This window comes from Oncorhynchus tshawytscha, linkage group LG04 (genome assembly GCF_018296145.1).
Source record: "Oncorhynchus tshawytscha isolate Ot180627B linkage group LG04, Otsh_v2.0, whole genome shotgun sequence".
Classification (NCBI taxonomy): Eukaryota; Metazoa; Chordata; class Actinopteri; order Salmoniformes; family Salmonidae; genus Oncorhynchus; species Oncorhynchus tshawytscha.
In genome coordinates this window covers 32,269,967-32,293,445 of record NC_056432.1, presented here as the reverse complement: position 1 = coordinate 32,293,445, position 23,479 = coordinate 32,269,967, and the positions used below count along the sequence as shown (strand labels likewise).

At 45.2% G+C, this 23,479-nt stretch overlaps 1 protein-coding gene across 2 annotated transcripts in view; it reads left to right on the top strand.

Moving 5' to 3' along the window:
• LOC112248554 (transforming acidic coiled-coil-containing protein 1) overlaps positions 1-21,111 on the top strand; it is a 38,243-nt gene extending 17,132 nt beyond the window's left edge. For both annotated transcript variants that reach the window (XM_024417691.2, XM_042320636.1), the window contains exons 2-15: positions 321-412; positions 6,451-6,859; positions 8,005-8,065; positions 8,464-8,548; positions 10,957-11,003; positions 11,891-12,028; positions 12,096-12,172; positions 12,399-12,442; positions 12,573-12,733; positions 12,847-12,953; positions 13,033-13,153; positions 13,328-15,915; positions 16,662-16,775; positions 20,212-21,111. In XM_024417691.2, coding sequence (XP_024273459.2) covers positions 321-412; positions 6,451-6,859; positions 8,005-8,065; positions 8,464-8,548; positions 10,957-11,003; positions 11,891-12,028; positions 12,096-12,172; positions 12,399-12,442; positions 12,573-12,733; positions 12,847-12,953; positions 13,033-13,153; positions 13,328-13,396 — 1,411 coding nt within the window. In that variant the 3' untranslated portion in view covers positions 13,397-15,915; positions 16,662-16,775; positions 20,212-21,111. The remainder of the gene's footprint in view (positions 1-320; positions 413-6,450; positions 6,860-8,004; positions 8,066-8,463; positions 8,549-10,956; positions 11,004-11,890; positions 12,029-12,095; positions 12,173-12,398; positions 12,443-12,572; positions 12,734-12,846; positions 12,954-13,032; positions 13,154-13,327; positions 15,916-16,661; positions 16,776-20,211) is intronic.
• The last annotated feature ends 2,368 nt before the right edge of the window (positions 21,112-23,479 follow it).

Below are 23,479 nucleotides of genomic sequence, written 5' to 3'. Positions count from 1 at the left end.
CTCCTTTGGTGGCTGTTGAAGGAGTAGCGAGGCATAAGCCACTGGCCTGAAAGTTCCCCTTCTAGACAACCAGGAGAAGTTCCCTTTGAACATGTAGCAGCAGATCCGTGTGTTACAGATCTGGCTGTTTTGTGTCTGCTCTGGCTGTAGTCTGGCTCAGTCTGGCACACAAACACAACTCTGGAACCATGGAGGTACTGTATAAAATTGTAATCAATTTTTCTCTCTCTCTCTCTCTCTCTCTCTCTCTCTCTCTCTCTCTCTCTCTCTCTCTCTCTCTCTCTCTCTCCCTGTCTCTCTCTCCCACCCTCTCTCTCTAGTTCGGACTCAGAAGGGAACTTTGAGACCCCAGAGGCGGAGTCTCCTGGTCTGCTGAATGACCTGACCCAGCTGGATAACTCTGCCCACACAGGTGAGATTCTGTCCTCTCTACCTGTTTGTCAGTAGGAACAATGAGACAGGAGTAGTGGATGGCAGGTGAGCGCAAGTTACTCTAGCATCGCTTTGTAAAGCCACAGAGACCTGAAGTACAGGTGCTTCGTCACCAATAAAGACGGGCTTAAGATAAACAAGTGCACCCCTCCAACACACACATACGCACGCACACACACACACACACACACATACGCACGCACACCGCTGACATCAGCACACACAGACCAACAGCACACACAGATCATGTGTTGTCGACCATTGAGTTTTATAGACAAACAATGTTATCCTATTAAAATGTTAAACTGCTCTGTGGCTTCTTGGACTGGATTAGTTCAATTGTTTGGGATTCATAATCATAGATCTGGACACAATGCAATTTAGAAGATGGGATTCTATGATCGTAATGTACTGAATCTCCTTTGTCTCTGTAGACAATAACGACCCCTCCTCTTATAACCTCTTATGGGTTACTGACATAAATAAAACATTGACTGAGAGATAATTCAGTCTGGAGGAATAATAATAGTCTACCCGATTACAGCACCGAAGGGAGAAACTACACGGTAACAACAACACAATACTAGACATTAGATGTGCATAGTCTATTGACGGTGTTAGATGTCTGAGCAGAGTTGGAATTTAGGGTTTCTGAAGAATTGAAGGCCTTTCTTGTTATTGTGCTTGATTGTTTAGAGAAAACAAATAGACCCCCCCATTTCCACCTCGCATCTCTCTCTCTCTCTCTCTCTCTTTCTCTGGTCAGTGTGTTACCCTGTTAAACTGTGTAGAGGCTGTTATTTATCGGTTGCTAGGCTACAGGGTGAGGCCTAAAGGCCAGGGGCGAGGTTGTCCTGCTCTACTCCCAGATGATTCTGGTTAGAGTTGAGGTTAGGGAAGGTTTCCTCTCCTGTTCAGACTGTAGAAATATGGGATTGTCATGATCTCTCCATACTACACATCCACAGAGGGCTAATTTGACTGTAACATCTTACTCATATCTCTGAGAAAATACAATTGGAAGATGATCTTGTTATGTTTGAAAACAAACACTTATTCTTAGTTGAGTCAGACATTTATCTAAACGAGTAGCGTCTCACATACAAGGGAAATAGAACAACCAAATCACCTAGTGATTCACGATAACATATCAACAAAACAGACAATGCAACCGATGATACGAATCATGAATGGATGCTAATCGGTGCTGAACACAACGCCCCCCCATTTAAACTAGGCATGAAAGGAGCTGATAAAGTCTTGAAGGTGAGCAGGGCGGGGGCGCACCCTTACAGATCGCAGGACGGCTGCTACAGCGACAACAACAGGTGCCCTTGGGACTTGTACTTCCGCTGGGGCCAAGGGAGCGTGTGACACCGGTAGTGAACTACTCAGGGTGGCATCAATGGCAGAGTGTGGACATGCAGGAGGTGGCACCTGAAACGTTGCTGGGCCCAGCTGACGTTGAACTTGACACGGTGTTGACCAGAAGGTGCAGAGCTTGTCTGCGCGCTGTGGTCGTTGCACCCTGACCCAATCCCTCACTTGGATTCCACGAAGCCGTGCTCTCTTTCTTTTTTTGTAGCGCTCCTGACTTTTACGCTGTTGGCTATGCAGGGACGGAGCCTGTGTAAGGGCAGCTCTAGTTCACATCCTAGCATCAGCTTGGCAGGAGAGACTGGTGGTGGAGTGGTGAGCAGCTCTGTAGTGCAGCAGAGTTTGCAACAAGGAGTCAGTGAAGGAGCAATCCTAAGCTAGGTGAGCTCTGATTGAACCTCTCCACCCGCCCTGTTGACTCGGAGGTGGTGGGTAGGTTGTTCTGATGTGCTTGATCCCCTTGCTTTGGATGTAAGAGCTGAACTCAGCCGAGACCAGCCAAGGGTCATTGTCCATGGTCAGAATTGCAGGCAGTCTCCAGCGAGCAAAGCGCATATCCAGGAAGTTTATGATGGCCCCTGATGTGACAGAACTCATGGGTGTGACCTCTGGCCATTTTGAATGTAGGCCATACTCAACCACTAGGAAGTGTTGGTGATGTGGCACATTGTAGAGTTCACTGCAGATGTCCAGTTGGATATGTTGCCATGGACAGGAGGTCCAGGCCAGTGGTTGCAGTGGTAGTGGCGGATGTCCTGTCTTTCCACAGAGAAGATATGGAGCACAGTCACATACTAGACTTTCAATATCATGACCGATGCCAGGCCACCACACCAGGTCCCAGCAGCACTGCTTCAGCAAGGTGGCCCTCATGAGCCATGGCCAACACTCGTCCTCTGAGGCTGCTTGGTATGCTGGTGCAGTTTCCACAGGCCAGACGTGTCATTCCAACATGACAGCTCATGTTTGAACCTGGCATATTGTTGGTTCCGATGGTCGCTGTGCCAGCCAGCCATTGGCTACATATTCCCGCAAGGTCGCGAAGAAGGGGTCGTTGGTTGATCCTTGGGTCAGCTTCTTGTGCGACACTGTGTCTTGGAGAGGTGAGTGTATGAGCTGGATGAGGTCCTCATCTGAGTCAATTTGGAAACAGGTGGAGTCTGGAGGAACTGAGCGCGAAAGGAGGTCGGCCAACACATTGTCACTGCCCGGCGTGAACTGCAGCTTAAAGTTAAACAGCTGGAATTGGTCTGACCAGCGGTACATGCGGAGGAGCTTGTGTCCCGACCCGGAGGTAGACATCAAGGCTGTGTGGCCTGGTGGTCAGTGCATAGTTTGAAACAACTGTGTTGACCAAGTTGGATACCCATGGGAAGGCATCCACCGGCTAGATGAATCCATCCTCCAGCTGCTTGTGTAGATCCTTAGTGACCTCCTGTGGTAGAGGCTGAATGACTGGAGTCACCATAGGGCCGAGTTCAACAGAGAGGACCCCAGGCTGGTGAACAGGTCCAGATCTAAGGTATTAGTGCCCTGCCGTGGGATGTTAGAAGGGGTACTGAGTGAAGGCCTTGTTGCCATACTGCACCTGTGAGTGTATAAAGCCGATGACATCAATCACTGAGCTCCCATATCCGTACAGGCTAAAGCTGGGCAGCTGGAGGGGCAGGTGAGACATGAACTGCTCATGGGTGGCCATGCTGAGGAGCGACACTTTTTCTCCTGTGTCTAGTACGAGAGAACGCAGGAGTCACCCAGCTGTACAGTACAAGTGGAAAACCCAGTCGGGTTTGAGCCAACAGTGCAAGTGACAGGAGGGGGTGTGGCTGTGGGGTGTGATCCAGCTGGGTTTGATCCATCAGGCGAGTGACAGGAAAGGGTGTGTCTGCGGGGCTTGCTTACTGCACAGCTTGAAAAGCACTGGAAGCATGTGTTTGTGCCTCACAGATCGTAGTTGCACAGTGAGCTGCTGATTCCACTTGGGAAGCTATGGCTACAGCTTTTGCTGTAGAAGAAGCCTCTCCCGCACGACAAGTGAACATGAGGTTTTCTCAATTAACTGGTCCCTGATAATTTAATCTCGAAGATATCCAAACTGACATGACTGCGCTAGCTCTTTAAGATCAGCAATGTACTGTGTCACTGACTCACCCGCTCGCTGTCAATAATGCCGCCTCTTCAGAAGCGCACTCTGCTTCTTTGCAAAATGTCCATCCAAACGTTCAACAGCTGCATCATATGTGTATGCTTCCCTGAGCGTTTGGAAGAGGCGCAAGCCCTTGACACCGAGACAGTGGAGAGAAATGGCTCTTCCTAACCACATCCAGTCCGATAGCTAGCATGTACAAACGACGACTTCCATCTGTCCCATGGGATTGTTGGTTCTCCCTTGTGAGGCCACTGCTCCGGTGGAGGTAGGGATATTGTAGAAATACTTTCAGCCATCCTCATTCGCCAAATGTTATTTTTAAGGAAGAGGAAGAGGCAAAGCGAGAGGGATAACTGGGCCCAAGATCTGTCGTCTCCAGGAGGTGGCATTTTTCCTTTTTTTCCACTCACTAATCGCAAAGTTTTTGTATGGAGAACAATTTTTTTATTTTACCCTTATTTTACCAGGTAGGTTGACAGAGAACACGTTCTCATTTACAGCAACAACCTGGGGAATAGTTACGGGGAGACGAATGAGCCCATTGTAAACTGGTGATGATCAGGTGGCAATGATGGTTAGATTGGGAATTTAGCCAGGACACCAGAGTTAACACCCCTACTCTTACAATAAGTGCCATGGGATCTTTTGTGACCACAGAGTCAGGACACCCATTTAACATTCTAGCCAAAAGCCAGCACCCTACACGAGGCAATGTCCCCAATCACTGCCGTAGGGAATTGGGATATTTTTTTTTTTAGACCAGAGGAAAGGGTGCCTCCTACTGGCCCTCCAACACCATCAACCCTGCTTAGCTTCAGAAGCAAGCCAGCAGTGGGATGCAGGGTGGTGTGCTTCTGGCTAACAATAAGAGATTGTTGAACATTTAATTGGTTTATTTGATCTAATAGAAGTTTCGCAACGCTTAGGCTGTTACGAGTGCACTGATATAAGTAGAACAAGTGATATCCCGGCAATTCTGAGAAAAAAAACATTTTATATCGGAGTTGTGCCTCTTCGTCACTAGTTACCACAGCCACAAAGTCATAAACCCCACCTATTTACTTTTCGTAAATGTGATTTTAAACCTAAATTTAACCACACTGCTAACCTTACGCCTAACCCTAACCTTAATTTAAAACAAAAAAACGCTAATTTGTTTTTCCTAATGTTTATGATATAGCCAATTTTGCCTTTGATGCTATGGTAACTAGTGGAAAACATTTTGCCTGTTGTTCACACACGTATCTGCCTTCTCATGGGCTAGAATGGTCCCACTGATCCTGCCTCCTGACTGCCTTCCATTTTTGAATACATTTTCATTGTTAGAGTGGCCATTAGAGTATCTGGTCAATGTAATGGATAATCTGTGGTAGCATCTCACATACAACAGAAATAGAACAACCAAATCACCCAGTGATTTTCGATAACAACCTATCAACAAAACAGACTGTGCAATCGATCATACAAATCATGGATGTTATAAGTCCTGAACACAACACAACAGATCTGACACACCCTAGAAAAAGAGAGAGCATTGAGCAATATCACGTGTGTGTGTGTGTGTGTGTGTGTGTGTGTGTGTGTGTGTGTGTGTGTGTGTGTGTGTGTGTGTGTGTGCATTGCAGTGTAGTTACATTGTTCTGCGTTCCTGGGCTTTGTGCGGGATTTCTCTATAACAGAGAGCTCACTGTACAGCAGCATGAGTCAGCAACCCTGACTTAAACACACACACTGGGCTAGAGCCTCTACTGTCTCAGCAGTGTCAGCCCAGACTGAATTGAGCGCAGCCCCAGACCCCAGAGAACAGAAGCATTTAAGAGCATCGCCGTCAGCTGTTGTAAACACAACAGGATCCTGAGCTAAACATACACTCAAAGCATTATTGTGCTCTTAGGGAAAGGACCATTGTGTGTGTGTGTGTGTGTGTGTTTGCTGTTGACAAGGTTTTTGTTGACGCAGGGACCATTGTAAGGGATCATTCTTAGCATTCTAGCAGGAAGTTAGGAGCCATTCTGATTGTTCTAACAGGAAGTGAGAGGCCATTCAAACATAGCTCGGTCCACAAGCTGCGGCTCAGCTAGTCACGCTTTTAACTAGGCACGGACTGAGGCTGACCTGCAGTGCTTTACGTGTTCCCTGTGTTTTGAGCCGCTATAGGACTTAGAGTTACGATACTCTGTCTGATTCCAGAGATGTTTTTCATCCTGATGCACTGGGAACTGAGCTCCCACAGAGAGAATATCCTAAAGAGAAAAGAGCTATAGAGAGAGTGGTGAAGAGAGAGCGGGTGTAAAGAGAGATGTGCATTTCCTGTAGTGTATTATCTATTAAACAAGAAAACCATACAAAGATAAATCCAAGATGTATTTGCTGCTAAAATATCTGCTGTTGTTTTTGTTGTTGTTGACATAGCATCATTATTGGTGTCACTTTTAAAGAAAGGTTGTTGTCTTGCTTCTCTCCAGCGTGATACTAACTCCACCTCTCTTCAGTCCTCACCAGAGATGTCGGACAGCTGACGCCCCGCCTCGTCCTGGACAGAAACTCCAATCAGGATGTTTATCCCACGTCCCTACAGGAGGTCCAAGATGCCCTAAACAACCTCAATAGCTCCTCCCCTTCTCTGAGTGGAGCAGGTTTAGACCAGAACCTGAACCTGAGGTTGATCTCAAGACCTGGAGAAGGAGATGGTCTCTCCCCGTCCCCTCTGCCCCAGCCCCGCACCCTACGCCCTGCCTCGCTCCCTGTCCACAACTTCCCTGACCCCGCAGAGGTTGATGACATTTCTCCTATCAACTATGACCCCAACGGCAACATGAACTCTGACCCCAAAAGCCTGACCCCTGAACTGGACAGACCGGACTCAGACAGACAGTCACCTAAGATGAGCATGGACATCACGTGAGTAACACTCACATAAGACATAGTATTTTACACATGCCTGACCACTTAGCATACAATCACATGATCTTATCTCTCCCTTCCTCAACCAATCATCCCCCCTCCTCTCATGTCTCCCCCACACTCCACTGTCTCTCTGTCCTTCACCTGTCTCTGAGTCTATTTCTGTGTGGCATGAGGACTGCTGACCAGGTCTGTTTACTATGTATGATGCTGTAAGTACAGAATACTGTACTGTCTCTGTTGGCCCGCCACTAAACCTTGACCACATCCCCTGCCTCTGTGTCTCCCCTCTCCCTGCCCTCCATACATGTTCGCCTACACCACGACTCACTGCAGTCAGAGCAGCCCTGGCTAGACTTCTTTAGTGCGGTGTCAGGTTGACGCATGGAGATAGATTTAACCATAACCGTTTGGTCATCAGATTCTCTCAGGCAGGGCTAGTCGTTCTCAGATCCTGTTACATTATCACTACCTCACCTCAGAGAGGGAGAACCTCACAATACTCTCTGTTCAAGCGTAATCATGCTCTGTGCAGTAGTCTGGTGAGGCAACAGCCTGTTTCATTAATCTGCTCTCTGCTTTCATTTAGTAATTTAGCAGCACATATGTACAAAGCAACTCAACAGAGAAAGCACAGAATGTGGTCTGATTATAGTCTGCTTTCTCCTCTACTTTCTCTCCATTCTTCCTACTGTACTCTCTATATACTCAGGAAAAGCAACATTGTTTCAGTTTCACTTAATATCCTAGGTGTAACGATATGCGCTGGGGAGCAAGTTCAGGGAGTGAGTGTTTTAATAAATAAACACAAACCAAGAACCACAACCAACGCACAGACATGACACAGAAACAATAACACCTGGGGAAGGAACCAAAGGGAGTGACATATATAGGGAAGGTAATCAGGGAAGTGATTGGCGTCCAGGTGAGTCTGATGACGCGCAGGTGTGCTTAACGATGGTGACAGGTGTGCGCCATAACGAGCAGCCTGGTGACCTAGAGGCCGGGAGATGGAGCACACTGATAATAGGACTCTGCTACTTTTGGGTCTGGCTGCTGTCCCAGACACACATGGTCGGTGGGTCAGCGACGATCTGGTTAGGGTTCGCATAAGGTCTGACCTCCGTGCTCTTTGTCTTCAGGAACTCCTGTAAAGTGAAGAAGCTGGACAACCAGACTCCATTACAGAACACCAGTGGAGAGGTAATAGTTAATGTCTTTACCAGGTTCTCAAACAGGAAATGCTGTACTCCTCTTCACACTTTTACTCATAAAGACAGCAAACTTTATTTACTTCTTGTTTTTTTTAAAGAATGATTTTAAATACTCCAGATGTGTGTGTGGCTGTCCTTGGTCATTGAATCACAGTTTGTGTGTGTATGTGTGTTAGTGTAGTGTTTCTCACGCTGGCACCTTTCCTCTGTGTACCTGACCGTGGTCACTGTACACATTTCTCTCTGAGAGCCCTGTCCTCTTACTTTACCTCAGCCCTAGGCACATGTCAGGCCTGCTCTGGCACGGCAACCGGGCGAGAAGGGAGCCTGTCCAATTAGATGGATGAAAATGTCTCTGACCGTCTGTCCCTCCCTCCCTGTCTGTAGGACAACGACCATCGCAAAGGTCATGCTACAGATGAGGAGAAGCTAGCCAGCACAACAGGACTCGGAGCAGATGGAGACCACAACGGTGAGTGAAGAATAAGGGGATCAGACACACCCAACATCATTGTGTGTGAACCCTTGTGTTAGTAAATCAATATCACAGGGAAGGTCATTGTTGTCCCCTATACACCACTATACACATCATTGTTGTCCCCTATGCACCTTAGCCAAATGCATTTAAACTCAGTTTACAATTCCTGACATTTAATCCTAGTAATAATTCCTTGTCAGTTAGGATCACCACTCTATTTTAAGAATGTGAAATATCAGAATAATAGTAGAGAATGATTTCTTTCTTTCATTACATTTCCAGTGGGTCAGAAGTTTACATGCACTCAATTAGTATTTGGTAGCATTGCCTTTTAAATTTAACTTGGGTTAAATGTTTTGGGTAGCCTTCCACAAGCTTCCCACAATAAGTTGGGTGAATTTTGGCCCATTCCTCCTGACAGAGCTGGTGTAACTGAGTCAGGTTTGTAGGCCTCCTTGCTCGCACACACTTTTTCAGTTCTTCCCACACATTTTCTATAGGCTTGAGGTCAGGGCATTGATGGCCACTCCAATACCTTGACTTTGTTGTCCTTAAACCATTTTGCCACAACTTTTGTAGTATGCTTGGGGTCATTGTCCATTTGGAAGACCCATTTGCAACCAAGCTTTAACTTCCTGACTGATGTCTTGAGATGTTGCTTCAATATATCCACTTCATTTTTCCTCCTTATGATGTCATCTATTTTGTGAAGTGCACCAGTCCCTCCTGCAGCAAAGCACCCCCACAACATGATGCTACGACCCCCGTGCTTCACGGTTGGGATGGTGTTCTTTGGCTTGCAAGCCTCCCCCTTTTTCCTCCAAACATAACGATGGTCATTATGGTCAAACAGTTCTATTTTTGTTTCATCAGACCACAGGACATTTCTTCAAAAATACGATCTTTGTCTCCATGTGCAGTTGCAAACCGTAGACTGTCTTTTTTTATGGCGGTTTTGTCTATACTTGCGTACTGTTTGTACAGATGAACGTGGTACCTTCAGGCATTTTGAAATTGCTCCCAAGGATTTTCTTTTGATTTTCCCATGTCACGCAAAGAGGCACGGAGTTTGAAGGTAGGCCTTGAAATACATCCACAGGTACACCTCCAATATCAGAAGCTTCTAAAGCCATGACATCATTTTCTGAAATTTTCCAAGCTGGTTAAAAGCAGAGTCAACTTAGTGTATTTAAACTTCTGACCCACTGGAATTGTAATAAAGTGAATTATAAGTGAAATGATCTCCATAAACAATTGTTGGAAAAATTACTTGTGTCATGCACAAAGTAGATGTCCTTACTGACTTGCCAAAACTATAGTTTATTAACAAGAAATTTGTGGAGTGATTGAAAAACGAGTTTTAATGACTCCAACCTAAGTGTATGTAAACTTCTGACTTCAACTGTACATGTACAAATTACCTTGCCTAACCTGTACCCCCGCACATTGACTCAGTACCGGTACCCCCTGTATGTAGCCTCTTTATTGTTACTTTTCATTGTTTTACTTTAGTTTTTTTGGTAAATATTTTCTTTGCTCTTTCTTGAACTGCACTGTTGGTTAAGGGCTTGTAAGCATTTCACGGTAAGATCTACACTTGCTGTATTTGGTGCATGTGACAGTTTGAATTAGTAACTTGAATTGTCCACATCCACAATTAGTTCATTTGAAGATGTGTGTTCCTATGCTCTGATTTGGGCTCCCTCCATCCCTCAGCTGACTCGACCACTAGACCTACTGTATATGACTTATGCAGCTTGTTGTTGTGTATGACTGGTAGGTCTGTGTATGAGCCAATAAGCAGAACCCCATTAGTGTGACAGGAAGCAGACAGACTGTACCCGATCAATAGTCCCTCAGGCTGCATGTGACACTTCTACTGTAGCTGTGTTCTTTTCTCCGGAGCTGAGTTGGCCTTATATTGTCTGTTTTGCTCTGGTCTCTTTTCAGTTCTGTCTAGTCTGGGGAGAAGTATATGGTAGATTTAGTCTGTCATTTTAGGAGTTTATTTATTATGAGACAGAAGTGTCATCATGCCCTCTGAGCTGCAGGTATACACTGCACCCTCCTGGTTACACAGCAGCAGTACATGGAGCTCCCAGTGGTTGGAGTCGGATAAGAATAGAAAAATAACAGAACAGAATATAACATAGTTCCTTTGAGAATACAGTGTGGGATAAACTGCTGCTCCTGAATGGAGCAGGGGTCTAAGGCACTGCATCTTAGTGCTAGAGGTGCCACTACAGACCCTGGTTCGATTCCAGACTGCATCACAACTGGCCGTGTTGGGGAGTCCCAAAGGGTGGCGCACAATTGGCCCAGCGTCGTCCGGGGTAGGTTTTGTCCGGGTAGGCCGTCATTGTAAATAAGAATTTAAGGTTTGATGTGATGTTCTCTTCCAGAGCTGAATGTGTCAGCCAGACCAGAGGAGTCAGACTGCTGTTCTATGGTGAGTACACTAACATGCCCTGTTAACAGTCACATATAGCCCAGTGAGAGTTTGGTCCACTTCAGATCCAGTTCTGGAGATGACGGTTCTGTCAGAATCATGTGCTCCCCCTGGTGACCACTAGATGGCGCCACCAGTGAGCCAGCTGTTGAGCCAGCTGTATGAAACCCTTTTCTCTGAAAACAGATTATGGCCATGATGCTACTGTAGAGCGTTAACAATCATTCTTATGTTTTAGTAGATGTAGTGGATTACAGCTGTGTTCAGTGACGCTGAGGAGCTATCTGGCCCGCTGTAATGGTGACTGGCTTGATTAGTCTTCTAGGCTAACCGGTGCCTACTACAGTAGCCCATTACACTACCATGGTAGCTTTACTCCCACACTGTCTGAACATGAACTGACCAAAGGCTCCTCAGCCTGCATGTCTGTCATCTCCAGCTTGTCAGGTGATAGAGGGTTTGAGATGATTAGGATTAGGATATTATGAGTGAGTTATAATCCAGGGAAGGATAAGAGGAGGTGGAGGGGGAGGGCTAGCGAAAGAGATGGAAATAACTACCCTTAGCTCCGGCACTGAGGAACAAGACCTAAACTTCTAGCCCCCCTCTCAGAGCACCAGAGTAGGCATGCTGAAGGCAGAGCCAACACAGAAGTGATTGTCTGTATATGGCTCTGACAAACACTACTATAATCTGTTTTATAATTGAGTGAAACACACAGATGGAAATGACCTATAAACAAACTGTTTAAACCACTCTGCCACACCCAGAAACATTCAGAGTGTATCCAATGCTACAGGACACAGTTGACATTGTGACTAAATCAGGGTTTGGGTCAATTGATTCTAACATCTAGTCAGGTACTTATGGAACTCTCTCCTCCGCAGTATGAGGACACCTGCCAGCTGAAGAACGCCAAGCTGGGAGGAAGTAACACGCAGAAGAAGACAGGAAGTGAGATTCTAGACGCCATTTGCATCAGCGAGGAGGAGAAAATGGCTGTTCTCACCCTTATCAGAGAGGAGGTAGGTTAAAAAATAGACTGCACACACTCACACAGGGTAACACAGTAATAACTGTTTCCTGTGTCAGATCATCACTAAGGAGACGGAGGCCAGTGACTGGAGGAGAAAGTACGAGGACAGCAGACAGGAAGTCATGGAGATGAGGTAACTCACATGTAGGGTTACACAATTCCTGGAACTTTCAATAAATTCCCTGGTTTTCCAGAAATCCTGGTTATTGAAAGTTACAGGAATTTTGCAACCCTAGTCATGTACCATTCACCTGCACTGTACTGTGAGGCTAGTAATCATATGATTGTGTGCTGAGCAGTGAACAGACTGAGGGTTAGCTAGTATAGACTCATCAGTAGCCGTTCCTCCTCTCTCACAGGAAAATTGTGGCAGAGTATGAGAAGACCATCGCCCAGATGATTGGTGAGTGGCTCGGTCAACCAACCTCTTCAAACATTCCTCTCCGTAAAATGACAGGTATGCCCAGTGTAGTGGTGGCGTTGATGCACGGAATCGTAAAATGACCCGTCCGTGTGAACTCTCTCTCGTTCAGAGGACGAACAGCGCAACACCCTGAGCGCCCAGAAGTCTTTGCAGGCTGTAACCATGGAGAAGGAGTTGGCGCTAGCGGACCTGAACTCGGTAGAGCGCTCGCTGTCTGACATGTTCCGCCGCTATGAGAACATGAAGAGCACCCTGGACGGCTTCAAGAAGGTCAGAGTTCAAGGGTCAAGAATAGTCTGACCTGAGTATCATTAGTCTTCAAGCACATTTTACGTATGTTCTGTATGTGGAATGTGGTCGTTCTACCATTTGTGTGCGTGTAGAATGAGGAGGTGCTGAAGAAGTGTGCTCAGGAGTATCTGGCCAGAGTCAAGCAGGAGGAGCAGAGATACCAGACACTCAAACTCCACGCCGAGGAGAAACTAGACAAGTATGATCACGCACACTACACACAATGATCTGTGACTACGTACCAACCAATGAAACATCTACCCTATTCCTCCCCTCAGGGCTAATCAGGACATAGCCCAGGTACGCAGCAAGGCCAGCTCTGAGAGTGTTGCTCTGACCGCCAGCCTGAGGAAGGAACAGATGAGGGTGGACTCTCTGGAGAGAGCCCTGCAGCAGAAGGTAACGCACAACACAAATGCTACATGCTACTATGCCTTTTGCTAGCCCCATAGCATAAAGTAAAGCGCAACACAAATACTACATGTAAACAGAAGGTTGCTTGCCCTACATGTGTTTTTGCTAACCAGATCTTAGTCTTGAATCTCCCTGATGTGATCTTCCATCTTGTCACAGGCCGAGGAAATCGAGGAGCTCACCAAGATCTGTGACGAGCTCATTGCCAAGATGGGCAGAACAGACTGAGGCAGATTCCATACGTCCAAATCATTCAATCTTGATCTGCTGAGAAATCCCTGCCTACAACTTATGGCATACTCTGCCCTGTGCATGCATCCAGCCAATGAGCAGTTCTGTTTTCCCTTGGGGCGTCTGCCTCTAATGCTGCTGTACTGGTCCGATGTCATATGATAACCCATTTTCTCTTGAGTAGTGTACCCTATGGAGAATAGGGTGTCATTTGAGCCAGAGATTGTTACATGTGGACTGTTTTGGTCATTTTCACCATGCAAGACCAAATCCCTTACTCCCTCCATCTGTCGTTCTGTCCTGTAACACAAATATAATATAATGTGCTGTCTAGGCATTGCATAGATTTGGGCTTATTTACCTGACGATAACATTTTGTGGAGCACTTATTAATAGATTGTGTATATAAACACCCTGGCTGAGATGTACTGTACATATTTATTCTGAACACTAGGAGACTAGGGTGGGACCAGGTAGACACGCTCTAGGACAGTTAGAGGTCAGGGGTGAGCTGTGTTTGACCCTTCTGTATGACTACACTATTACAGGGAGGGAGGGGGGGATATGGACATAGGGATAAGGATGCACTGCTATTGATGGGGGTTGTGTGGGGCGTTGTCCTGGAAAGTATAAAGCTTTTCTCCTGTCTGTAATGAGGCCTTGTGTTAGCAGTGGAGGAGGGGCTGTAGGTCTACTGTATAGTCTGCTCTGTGTGGTCTTGGATAGGTTTAGATCACCTCCAGCATAACTGCACAGGGGAGGATTTCTCGCCGTCCTAAACTCCACCTGGTTAGTGTTTGTCTCAGGCCAGTGTGTTGGAGCAGAGAGTAGAATACTCAGTTACTCAATCTGGAAATGGTGAATTTAATACAAAGACTATATATTTTGTGTATGTTCAAGTAAACTGGAAGTGTTTGAATGACTGGCTGTTATTTTTAGTTCAGAATTTTAAAAATGCTCAGAATATCCTACTCATGTTCCCCTCTGGCCACTGACATGCACAGCACCTGTAGTGTCCAGGTGTGAAACGTTATGACATGGCGGTAGAGGGAACTGTTCCAGGATTACTTGAGCTCCCATTGACCCTGGTCCAACCATCAGGGAATTCCAGCAGACAGAGACAAAGAGTAAACCACAAAGCAGGTTCAATGAGTTAAGCAGCTAACTTGCCTAAATAGTCAGAAAGAATGGTTATTCTTTGGAAAGAACCTTGAAATGGGTAATGTGCTCTATATAGGGAATAGTGCACTATATAGGGAATAGGGTGCCCTTTGGGACACACCAGTGTGTTTTACTGCAGCACCTATTTAGTGGCATGGAAAGATAACGTTTCTCTTATTCACTGCTTGACTGTTCTCCGCTGAACTGGTTGTGTTAAATGCTCGTCACCCCTGTGGAGAGTCACACCACCTCACAGTACTTGTTCCCTCTCCGCCATACTGCTCTGTGGACGACCATAGTTCAACAAGATGCATTATAAACTGGGTGGTTCCAGCCCTGAATACTGATTCGTTGACAGCCCTCTCTATCATGCACATTTTTGCGCCATTCTGCAGTTGCGTTGCCTCCAGCGTCGTTGACGGTTTCGTTAAACAACTGTTTTTTTAAACATGTCACCAATCTCTTTTTTTGAATTGTCATTTATTTGTGAAGTGGTAATAAAAGTACAGCTATACTGACTATGTTGACTAATACAGTATATGCAGTGTGTCTTGAGTAAACAAGATTGCAGTAATAAAGGAGTGTGTTCTCATGGCTTCTGTGTGCAGGAGAGTTTCTCTGTTCACAGCTTCACAGGTATGGTCTGACATCACAGCTTCAGAGGACGGGTCTGACATCACAGCTAGACAGATTGGGTCTGACATCACAGCTACAAGCACTGACTGAACTGAATCCTCTGTCTCTGCCAGAGTGAACCGTTGTCTAGCCCTGGACTAGCAGCCAAACAGAGAAGTGTGAAAGGCGTCACCATGTCGGCTTTATCCTCTTATTCTCAGAGCTAACATCCCCTGACACAATTATGTCCTCTGTGTGACACACAGAGACACGCAGACTCATACATACTGTGTGAAATGCATGTTAGAGGGCAAGCACATGTGAATTTCCCTGTAGTTGGTGTGACTGGTCTGTGATAACCCCAGTGTGGTTGCATTATTTCTCTGATCACTAAGACTGCATACTGTAGGGGGGGGGGTGCTGACTGCGAAGGTAAGTGAGTGAATACAGTACAGACAACAGTACTGACAGTATACCTGACCCTGTCAAAGCTACCCTGGGTAAGCTCATTAACACAATAACAAAGGGTGCTGGGTGTGCAGGGTTGATAGGGATTAGGGCTAAGATGTTATTGCCCCCAAGACACCCCTGCCCCCATTCTCTTTTCTCTCCTCTGCGTTTACCTTCTCTCTGCCCCCATTCTCTTTTCTCTCCTCTGCGTTTACCTTCTCTCTGCTCCCACTCCAGCACTATGAAGACTGTCCTGGCTCTGCTGATGTTGGTGTGCCTGGCCTGCCACAGTAAGTACCCATGATCATATAGTAGCAGGGTTATTGGATCAACTAGAGGGGGACCGTATGGGGGGTTCAGGGTTTTACAAGGGGGTTATAAGGGCTTTTTGAAGGGGGCTCTGACTCTAAATGGTGGGTCTGAATATGTAGTATTTACTGGGTCATTGTTAAACGATGTAATCAGGTTAGAAATGTTGTTTATCTGGTGGGTGGCAAACAAAATGTCAAGAGCTTAGTTGGATCATATAATTAACGGGAGAGTTTGGGACACAATGAGAGTAACTGATGCTAACACTAACCGTAGGTCAACACTAGCCCTAGCCATAGGTCAACACTAACCCTAAATGTACCAGGGGGTCAGGTTTCAGTATATTTTAAGTCATCATAATGGTAAGGGTTGTGCCTTGAAGTGCTCTGTTTACTTATCTGTGTCTGTCTCTCTGTCTGACCGGCTGACAGTGGGTTTCAGTGTGCTCTTATTTGTTCATAAAAGCCAGAGGGGTTGACAGATCATATGGACAGGGTCATTCCACAGAGACAGCCTTTGAGATGCTCTGTACATTATCAGTTATTAGTTTGTATTTATGGGCTCCCGGTTACTCGGGGACAATGTGTGCATGTTGAGACTGAGGGTTATGTTGAGAGGTAGCATCGATCCAACCTTCTTGCAGAGGGATTGCTAGTCTTTGTCTGTGTGTGTTGGTACATGCTGCTTAGTCTCATCTCAGATGTTCTCTCCTGTTCCATGTGTAAAGGTCACGCACTGAAGTGTCACTCATGCATAGCGTCCAATGAGGATGATTGTACTAAACAAGGATCCACCACCTGCCCTCAATTTGCTGACGCCTGCTCCACCATCACAGGACAGAGTGAGTACACACTCATAAATTATTCGCAAAGCGTGCAGTATTATTTTCTACCACTAGATGTCAGGCTAGTTCTAGGAGTCAGTTGATTTTTCTGACTGTAGTGTAGGACAGCACCACCAATGACAGTACAGTGTGAAGATAGGCTGAAACTGCTTCTCCATTTAGAAATCCCTGATCACACCTGTAGGTGATGTCAAGGCGACGTTGGTTAGGTAGCCTCATACGTAGAAACACGTCATCGGTCCAACGGTTGTCTCGCGCTGAGCTGTGCCTGTGCAGGCCATCAAATCAAAGGCACTCACTCCTTTGATATAAAGTTGTTTTGACGAAAATGAAAACGTTTCAGTGTCACTTTCATGAGGTTGGAGAAATAACATCGACTACTTACGAAATTGGCTCGAACATAGGTTGTGCCTTTAGAATTCGAGAAAATGAACAGCTAAGGAAGAATGTTTTACTTCTCCCACTGACTTGGTCTGGGTTTAGAAACTCTGTGGCACCACGATCAGCACTACACCACAGATAGAACAAGGAGCCATATGTTTCACCGGCAGTATACATCTGAAGCATCCGGTTGAATTTCCACTCTCCACCAAATATGGTGCGAAGAGGAAGCCCAGTGGTCTGCAGTGGGGGAATATGGCGCGAGAGAGAACTGGGCCAACATTCTGCAGATTTTGTCATCTAAGGAAAGCTCTCAATTCAGGTTTCTGTTCCTAAAACTAAAATATGTTAAGAACAGAGTGCACTACGTTTTGTAGATGTTACCCTTTGCCAACATTTCTACAAATTGTATTGTTTACAATGAGTGCAAGGGCGAATTGAGTTATAGCACATGTGCACTTTTGAAATATGCAAATACCTGCTAGAACACGCCACTATGATTAATTTTCTCCCACTGAAAACAACACAGATGAACTCTTTGACTATACACAGCAGAAAGTAGAGCACAGATGTACAAGTGCCGAAATCCACATCGACCCTGCCTCCTATAGACACTTCTGTAGATCTGAAATATTAAATTCCGTAAGGTATACTTTTTAGACTTCAATTGTATATTATCGGTGTTCTAGCTACTGTGGAACTGACACGAACACATCTTGTACAAAACCGATTTTAAAGCTAAATAAACAAGTCTTTAAGCTACTATACTATTTCACACACTAAATCAATGACCACGGAAATTCGATAATAGAGTACATGTGTACATATTTCTCTCTTTTGTCAGCAGTAGTTCTCCCTCGCCGTGCCCTGTAATCACTGTGTCAGTCACTAATCACTCTCAGGATTCTGGATAAATTCCCAGCAGTCTTTATCAACCACAATTGGGAGTCCTATAGGGCAGCCCAGCGTTGTCCGGGTTTGGCCGTCATTGTAAATAATTTATTTAACTAGACAAGTCAGTTAAGAACAAATTCTTATTTGCAATGACAGCTTACCGGGGACCAGTGGGTTAACTGCCTTGTTCAGGGGCAGAAAGACCGATTTTTACCTTGTCAACTCTGGGATTCGATCCAGCAACCTTTACGGTTACTGGCCTAACATGCTAACCACTAGGCTACCTGCCACCAACTGACTTGCCTAGTTAAATCAAAATGTTGTAAAAAAAATAGTTATGTGATTGCTGTATATACAGTGCCTTGCGAAAGTATTCGGCCCCCTTGAACTTTGCGACCTTTTGCCACATTTCAGGCTTCAAACATAAAGATATAAAACTGTATTTTTTTGTGAAGAATCAACAACAAGTGGGACACAATCATGAAGTGGAACGACATTTATTGGATATTTCATAACTTTTTTAACAAATCAAAAACTGAAAAATTGGGCGTGCAAAATTATTCAGCCCCTTTACTTTCAGTGCAGCAAACTCTCTCCAGAAGTTCAGTGAGGATCTCTGAATGATCCAATGTTGACCTAAATGACTAATGATGATAAATACAATCCACCTGTGTGTAATCAAGTCTCCGTATAAATGCACCTGCACTGTGATAGTCTCAGAGGTCCGTTAAAAGCGCAGAGAGCATCATGAAGAACAAGGAACACACCAGGCAGGTCCGAGATACTGTTGTGAAGAAGTTTAAAGCTGGATTTGGATACAAAAAGATTTCCCAAGCTTTAAACATCCCAAGGAGCACTGTGCAAGCGATAATATTGAAATGGAAGCAGTATCAGACCACTGCAAATCTACCAAGACCTGGCCATCCCTCTAAACTCTCAGCTCATACAAGGAGAAGACTGATCAGAGATGCAGCCAAGAGGCCCATGATCACTCTGGATGAACTGCAGAGATCTACAGCTGAGGTGGGAGACTCTGTCCATAGGACAACAATCAGTTGTATATTGCACAAATCTGGCCTTTATGGAAGAGTGGCAAGAAGAAAGCCATTTCTTAAAGATATCCATAAAAAGTGTTGTTTAAAGTTTGCCACAGGCCACCTGGGAGACACACCAAACATGTGGAAGAAGGTGCTCTGGTCAGATGAAACCAAAATTGAACTTTTTGGCAACAATGCAAAACATTATGTTTGGCGTAAAAGCAACACAGCTCATCACCCTGAACACACCATCCCCACTGTCAAACATGGTGGTGGCAGCATCATGGTTTGGGCCTGCTTTTCTTCAGCAGGGACAGGGAAGATGGTTAAAATTGATGGGAAGATGGATGGAGCCAAATACAGGACCATTCTGGAAGAACCTGATGGAGTCTGCAAAAGACCTGAGACTGGGACGGAGATTTGTCTTCCAACAAGACAATGATCCAAAACATAAAGCAAAATCTACAATGGAATGGTTCAAAAATAAACATATCCAGGTGTTAGAATGGCCAAGTCAAAGTCCAGGCCTGAATCCAATCGAGAATCTGTGGAAAGAACTGAAAACTGCTGTTCACAAATGCTCTCCATCCAACCTCACTGAGCTCGAGCTGTTTTGCAAAGAGGAATGGGAAAAAATTTCAGTCTCTCGATGTGCGAAACTGATAGAGACATACCCCAAGCGACTTACAGCTGTAATCGCAGCAAAAGGTGGCGCTACAAAGTATTAACTTAAGGGGGCTGAATAATTTTGCACGCCCAATTTTTCAGTTTTTGATTTGTTAAAGTTTGAAATATCCAATAAATGTCGCTCCACTTCATGATTGTGTCCCACTTGTTGTTGATTCTTCACAAAAAAATAGTTTTATATCTTTGTTTGAAGCCTGAAATGTGGCAAAAGGTCGCAAAGTTCAAGGGGGCCGAATACTTTCGCTAGGCACTGTAAAAGTACCGTGTATGTAAAATGTATGTATATGTAGATCAAAAGCTGTAAAAACAAAAAAAATGTCATTCCTCACATCTTTCCTCTCCCTCCCTTCTCCACTCCTCTCTCCTCCCTTCTCCACTCCTCTCTCCTCCCTTCTCCACTCCTCTCTCCTCCCTCCCTCCCTCCTGTGTTTCAGACACGGTGATGAAGTCATGCTCCTACAAAGCATTCTGTGATAAGGCCCACAGTGGCAACTCTGGAGCCAAGATGGAGTGTTGTTTCACTGATGACTGCAATGGGCCTCATAAGGGCCACCAGCATGGGGAGCACAAAAACACAGCTGGAGCCCTGGGAGCCAGCCCTGCTCTGCTACTTGGGGCTCTGATGCTCCGCATGGCCCTCAGCAGGTTCTAAACTCATGATCATAAATACATTCATCCCTTTACTATCCATGTATTCATTATTTCATACAGCCCTACCACGAAACCATTTATCCATCCATCCCCTCAGAGTGTGTCTGCAGAATGCTGATGAACTAGGGTTTGGTGAATCATACAGGGATTAGTAAGAGTGTGTGTGTGTGTGATGCCTGTGGTGGTGGTGGGGGGGTCAGTAAAGCACATTCAATCAAGTTTAAAGACAGATGGAACTGATGCATTACTCCGCATGATTCAGCTCTGTCACAGTTGTGTGTCCGTAACCAGTCTTATGTACAAACTGAGATGTTTGATATGATCAGAGAGAGGATGGAACTCCTGTAGTGTCAGTAGACTCTGGGTGGATGTGAGCCAGGCTGGGGTTAGAACTTTAGATGTGTATATACTATGTTTATACCTGGGGCAGATCTAAAATGTCACCCATGGTAGCCTGTGTATGTATGATACTGTTGGTTAGTGCTGGGCTCCCAGTAGGCCTAGTGTTAGGCTCGTTCCCACAGTAACCACATACGCTAGGGCACTCTTAAGCCTTCAGACTCCAATCATCATGAATTAAACAGGAACTCAACACTGAAAGACATGTTGGTACTTGTTGGTCCATTGTTAATATTGTTATGCTTCAATACTTATTTATAAATAAACATGCTATTCCACCCTTACATTTCCTTTCTATCTCTCAGCAGTTGGTTTTGTGTGTGTGTGTAGCGTGCGACCGTGTGAGACTGTCAGTGGGTGGCATCAGTGGAAAATGTTGAGACCATAGTTTTAGACTCACTCCTCAGTTTCTGTGACCTCTGACCTAGTTACAGGCCACATGACAGGACGTGAGGTCACACACATGCACAAACACACACACACACACACACACACACATTTCCTCCTCACACCTTCAGTCTGTCTTTAGTGAACGCTGACTTTTTCTCTGTCACAGACCGTATAATCACTTGGTGCAGGGAAGGCTCATATAAGGACAGTTGGACCCTCGTCCAACTAGAACAACTGGTCTAGACAAGGATACAGATCGCACCCGCTAATCACCCCCCAATCACCCCATTCAGACAGAATATCTACCCCATTTAGGCTAGTCACAGTAGCTCTGGGCACCGTAGCATACTGTTACTGTAATTTCTATTTCCCTGTTAGCCTAGTGTCTCCTCCGTCTGAGGCCATGTCTCTCTCCCTCTGTCATAAATACAAGTCAGCTGAGCAGAGAGAGACGGAGAGAGGGGGGGTGAAATTCTGAATCATATGATGTGACTTTGACCCAGTTCCCATAGCGATGCTGCCAGCTGAGAGATGGAGAAAGAAGGAAAGAGAAATGGTTAGAATATCGCTCTGCTAATGAGAATTTATCATAAATGCATGGTTAAAAATGTATTGAACAAGTAAAACTAACCTACAGTTGAAGTTGGAAGTGTACATACACCTTAGCCAAATACATTTAAACTCAGTTGACAATTACTGACATTTAATCCTAGTAAAAATTCCCCATCTTAGGTCAGTTAGGATCAACACTTTATTTTAAGAATGTGAAATGTCAGAATAATAGTAGAGTGATTTATTTCAGCTTTTATTTCTTTCATCACATTCCCAGTGGGTCAGAAGTTTACATACACTCAATTCGTATTTGGTAGCATTGCCTTTAAATTGTTTAACTTGGGGCAAACGTTTTGGGTAGCCTTCCACAAGCTTCCCACAATAAGTTGGGTGAATTTTGGCCCATTCCTCCTGACAGAGCTGGTGTAACTGAGTCAGGTTTGTAGGTCTCCTTGCTCTCACACACTTTAATTTCTGCCCACACATTTTCTATAGACTTGAGGTCAGGGTGTTGTGATGGCCACTCCAATACTTTGACTTTGTTGTCCTTAAGCCATTTTGCCACAATTTTGGAAGTATGCTTGGGGTCATTGTCCATTTGGAAGACCCATTTGTGACCAAGCTTCCTGAGTGATGTCTTGAGATGTTGCTTCAATATATCCACATAATTTTCTTGCCTCATGATGCCATCTATTTTGTGAAGTGCACCAGTCCCTCCTGCAGCAAAGCACCCCCACAACATGATGCTGCCACCCCTGTGCTTCACGGTTGGGATGGTGTTCTTCGGCTTGCAAGCCTCCCCCTTTTTCCTCCAAACATATCGATGGTCATTATGGTCAAACAGTTCTATTTTTGTTTCATCAGACCAGAGGACATTTCCCCAAAAAGTACGATCTTTGTCCCCATGTGCAGTTGCAAAGCGTAGTCTGGCTTTATTATGGCGGTTTTGGAGCAGTGGCTTCTTCCTTGCTGAGTGGCCTTTCGAGTTATGTTGATATAGGACTCGTTTTACTGTGGATATAGATATTTTATACCTGTTTCCTCCAGCATCTTCACAAGGTCCTTTGCTGTTGTTCTGGATTGATTTGAACGTACTTTGATGCGAAGAGTGCATCTCTAGGAGACAGAATGTGTCTCCTTCCTGAGCGGTATGATGAACGTGCGGTCCCATGGTGTTTATACAGTCAACTTAGTGTACGTAAAATTCAGACCCACTGGAATTGTGATACAGTGAAATAATCTGTAAACAATTGCTGGAAATATTACTTGTGTCATGCACAAAGTAGATGTCCTAACCAATTTGCCAAAACTATAGTTTCTTAACAACAAATGTGTAGAGTGGTTGAAAAACGAGTTTTAATGACTCCAACCTAAGTGTATGTAAACTTCCGACTTCAACTGTATGTAATAGCCATGCTTGACTAGGGCAGGTGCTCACTGGAGCTGGGTACCGGCTACACCACCTCAAATTTTCTGCTGCTTGAGCTCCCTTTCCCCTTATAGAATATTAGCCAATACTATTGTGGAGCTCCTGCACCTAAATACAAACAGTACCGGCACCCAACATGAGTACCTACACCTATTTCAGTCCAAATCAAGTACTGGTAATAGCCTCAAGGTTATCTAAATAAAGTATAGGTCGGTACACAATCTATTTGACTGTATATCAGATGTATAGGAAGCATATTATGAAGTGAGTGGTACACCTAT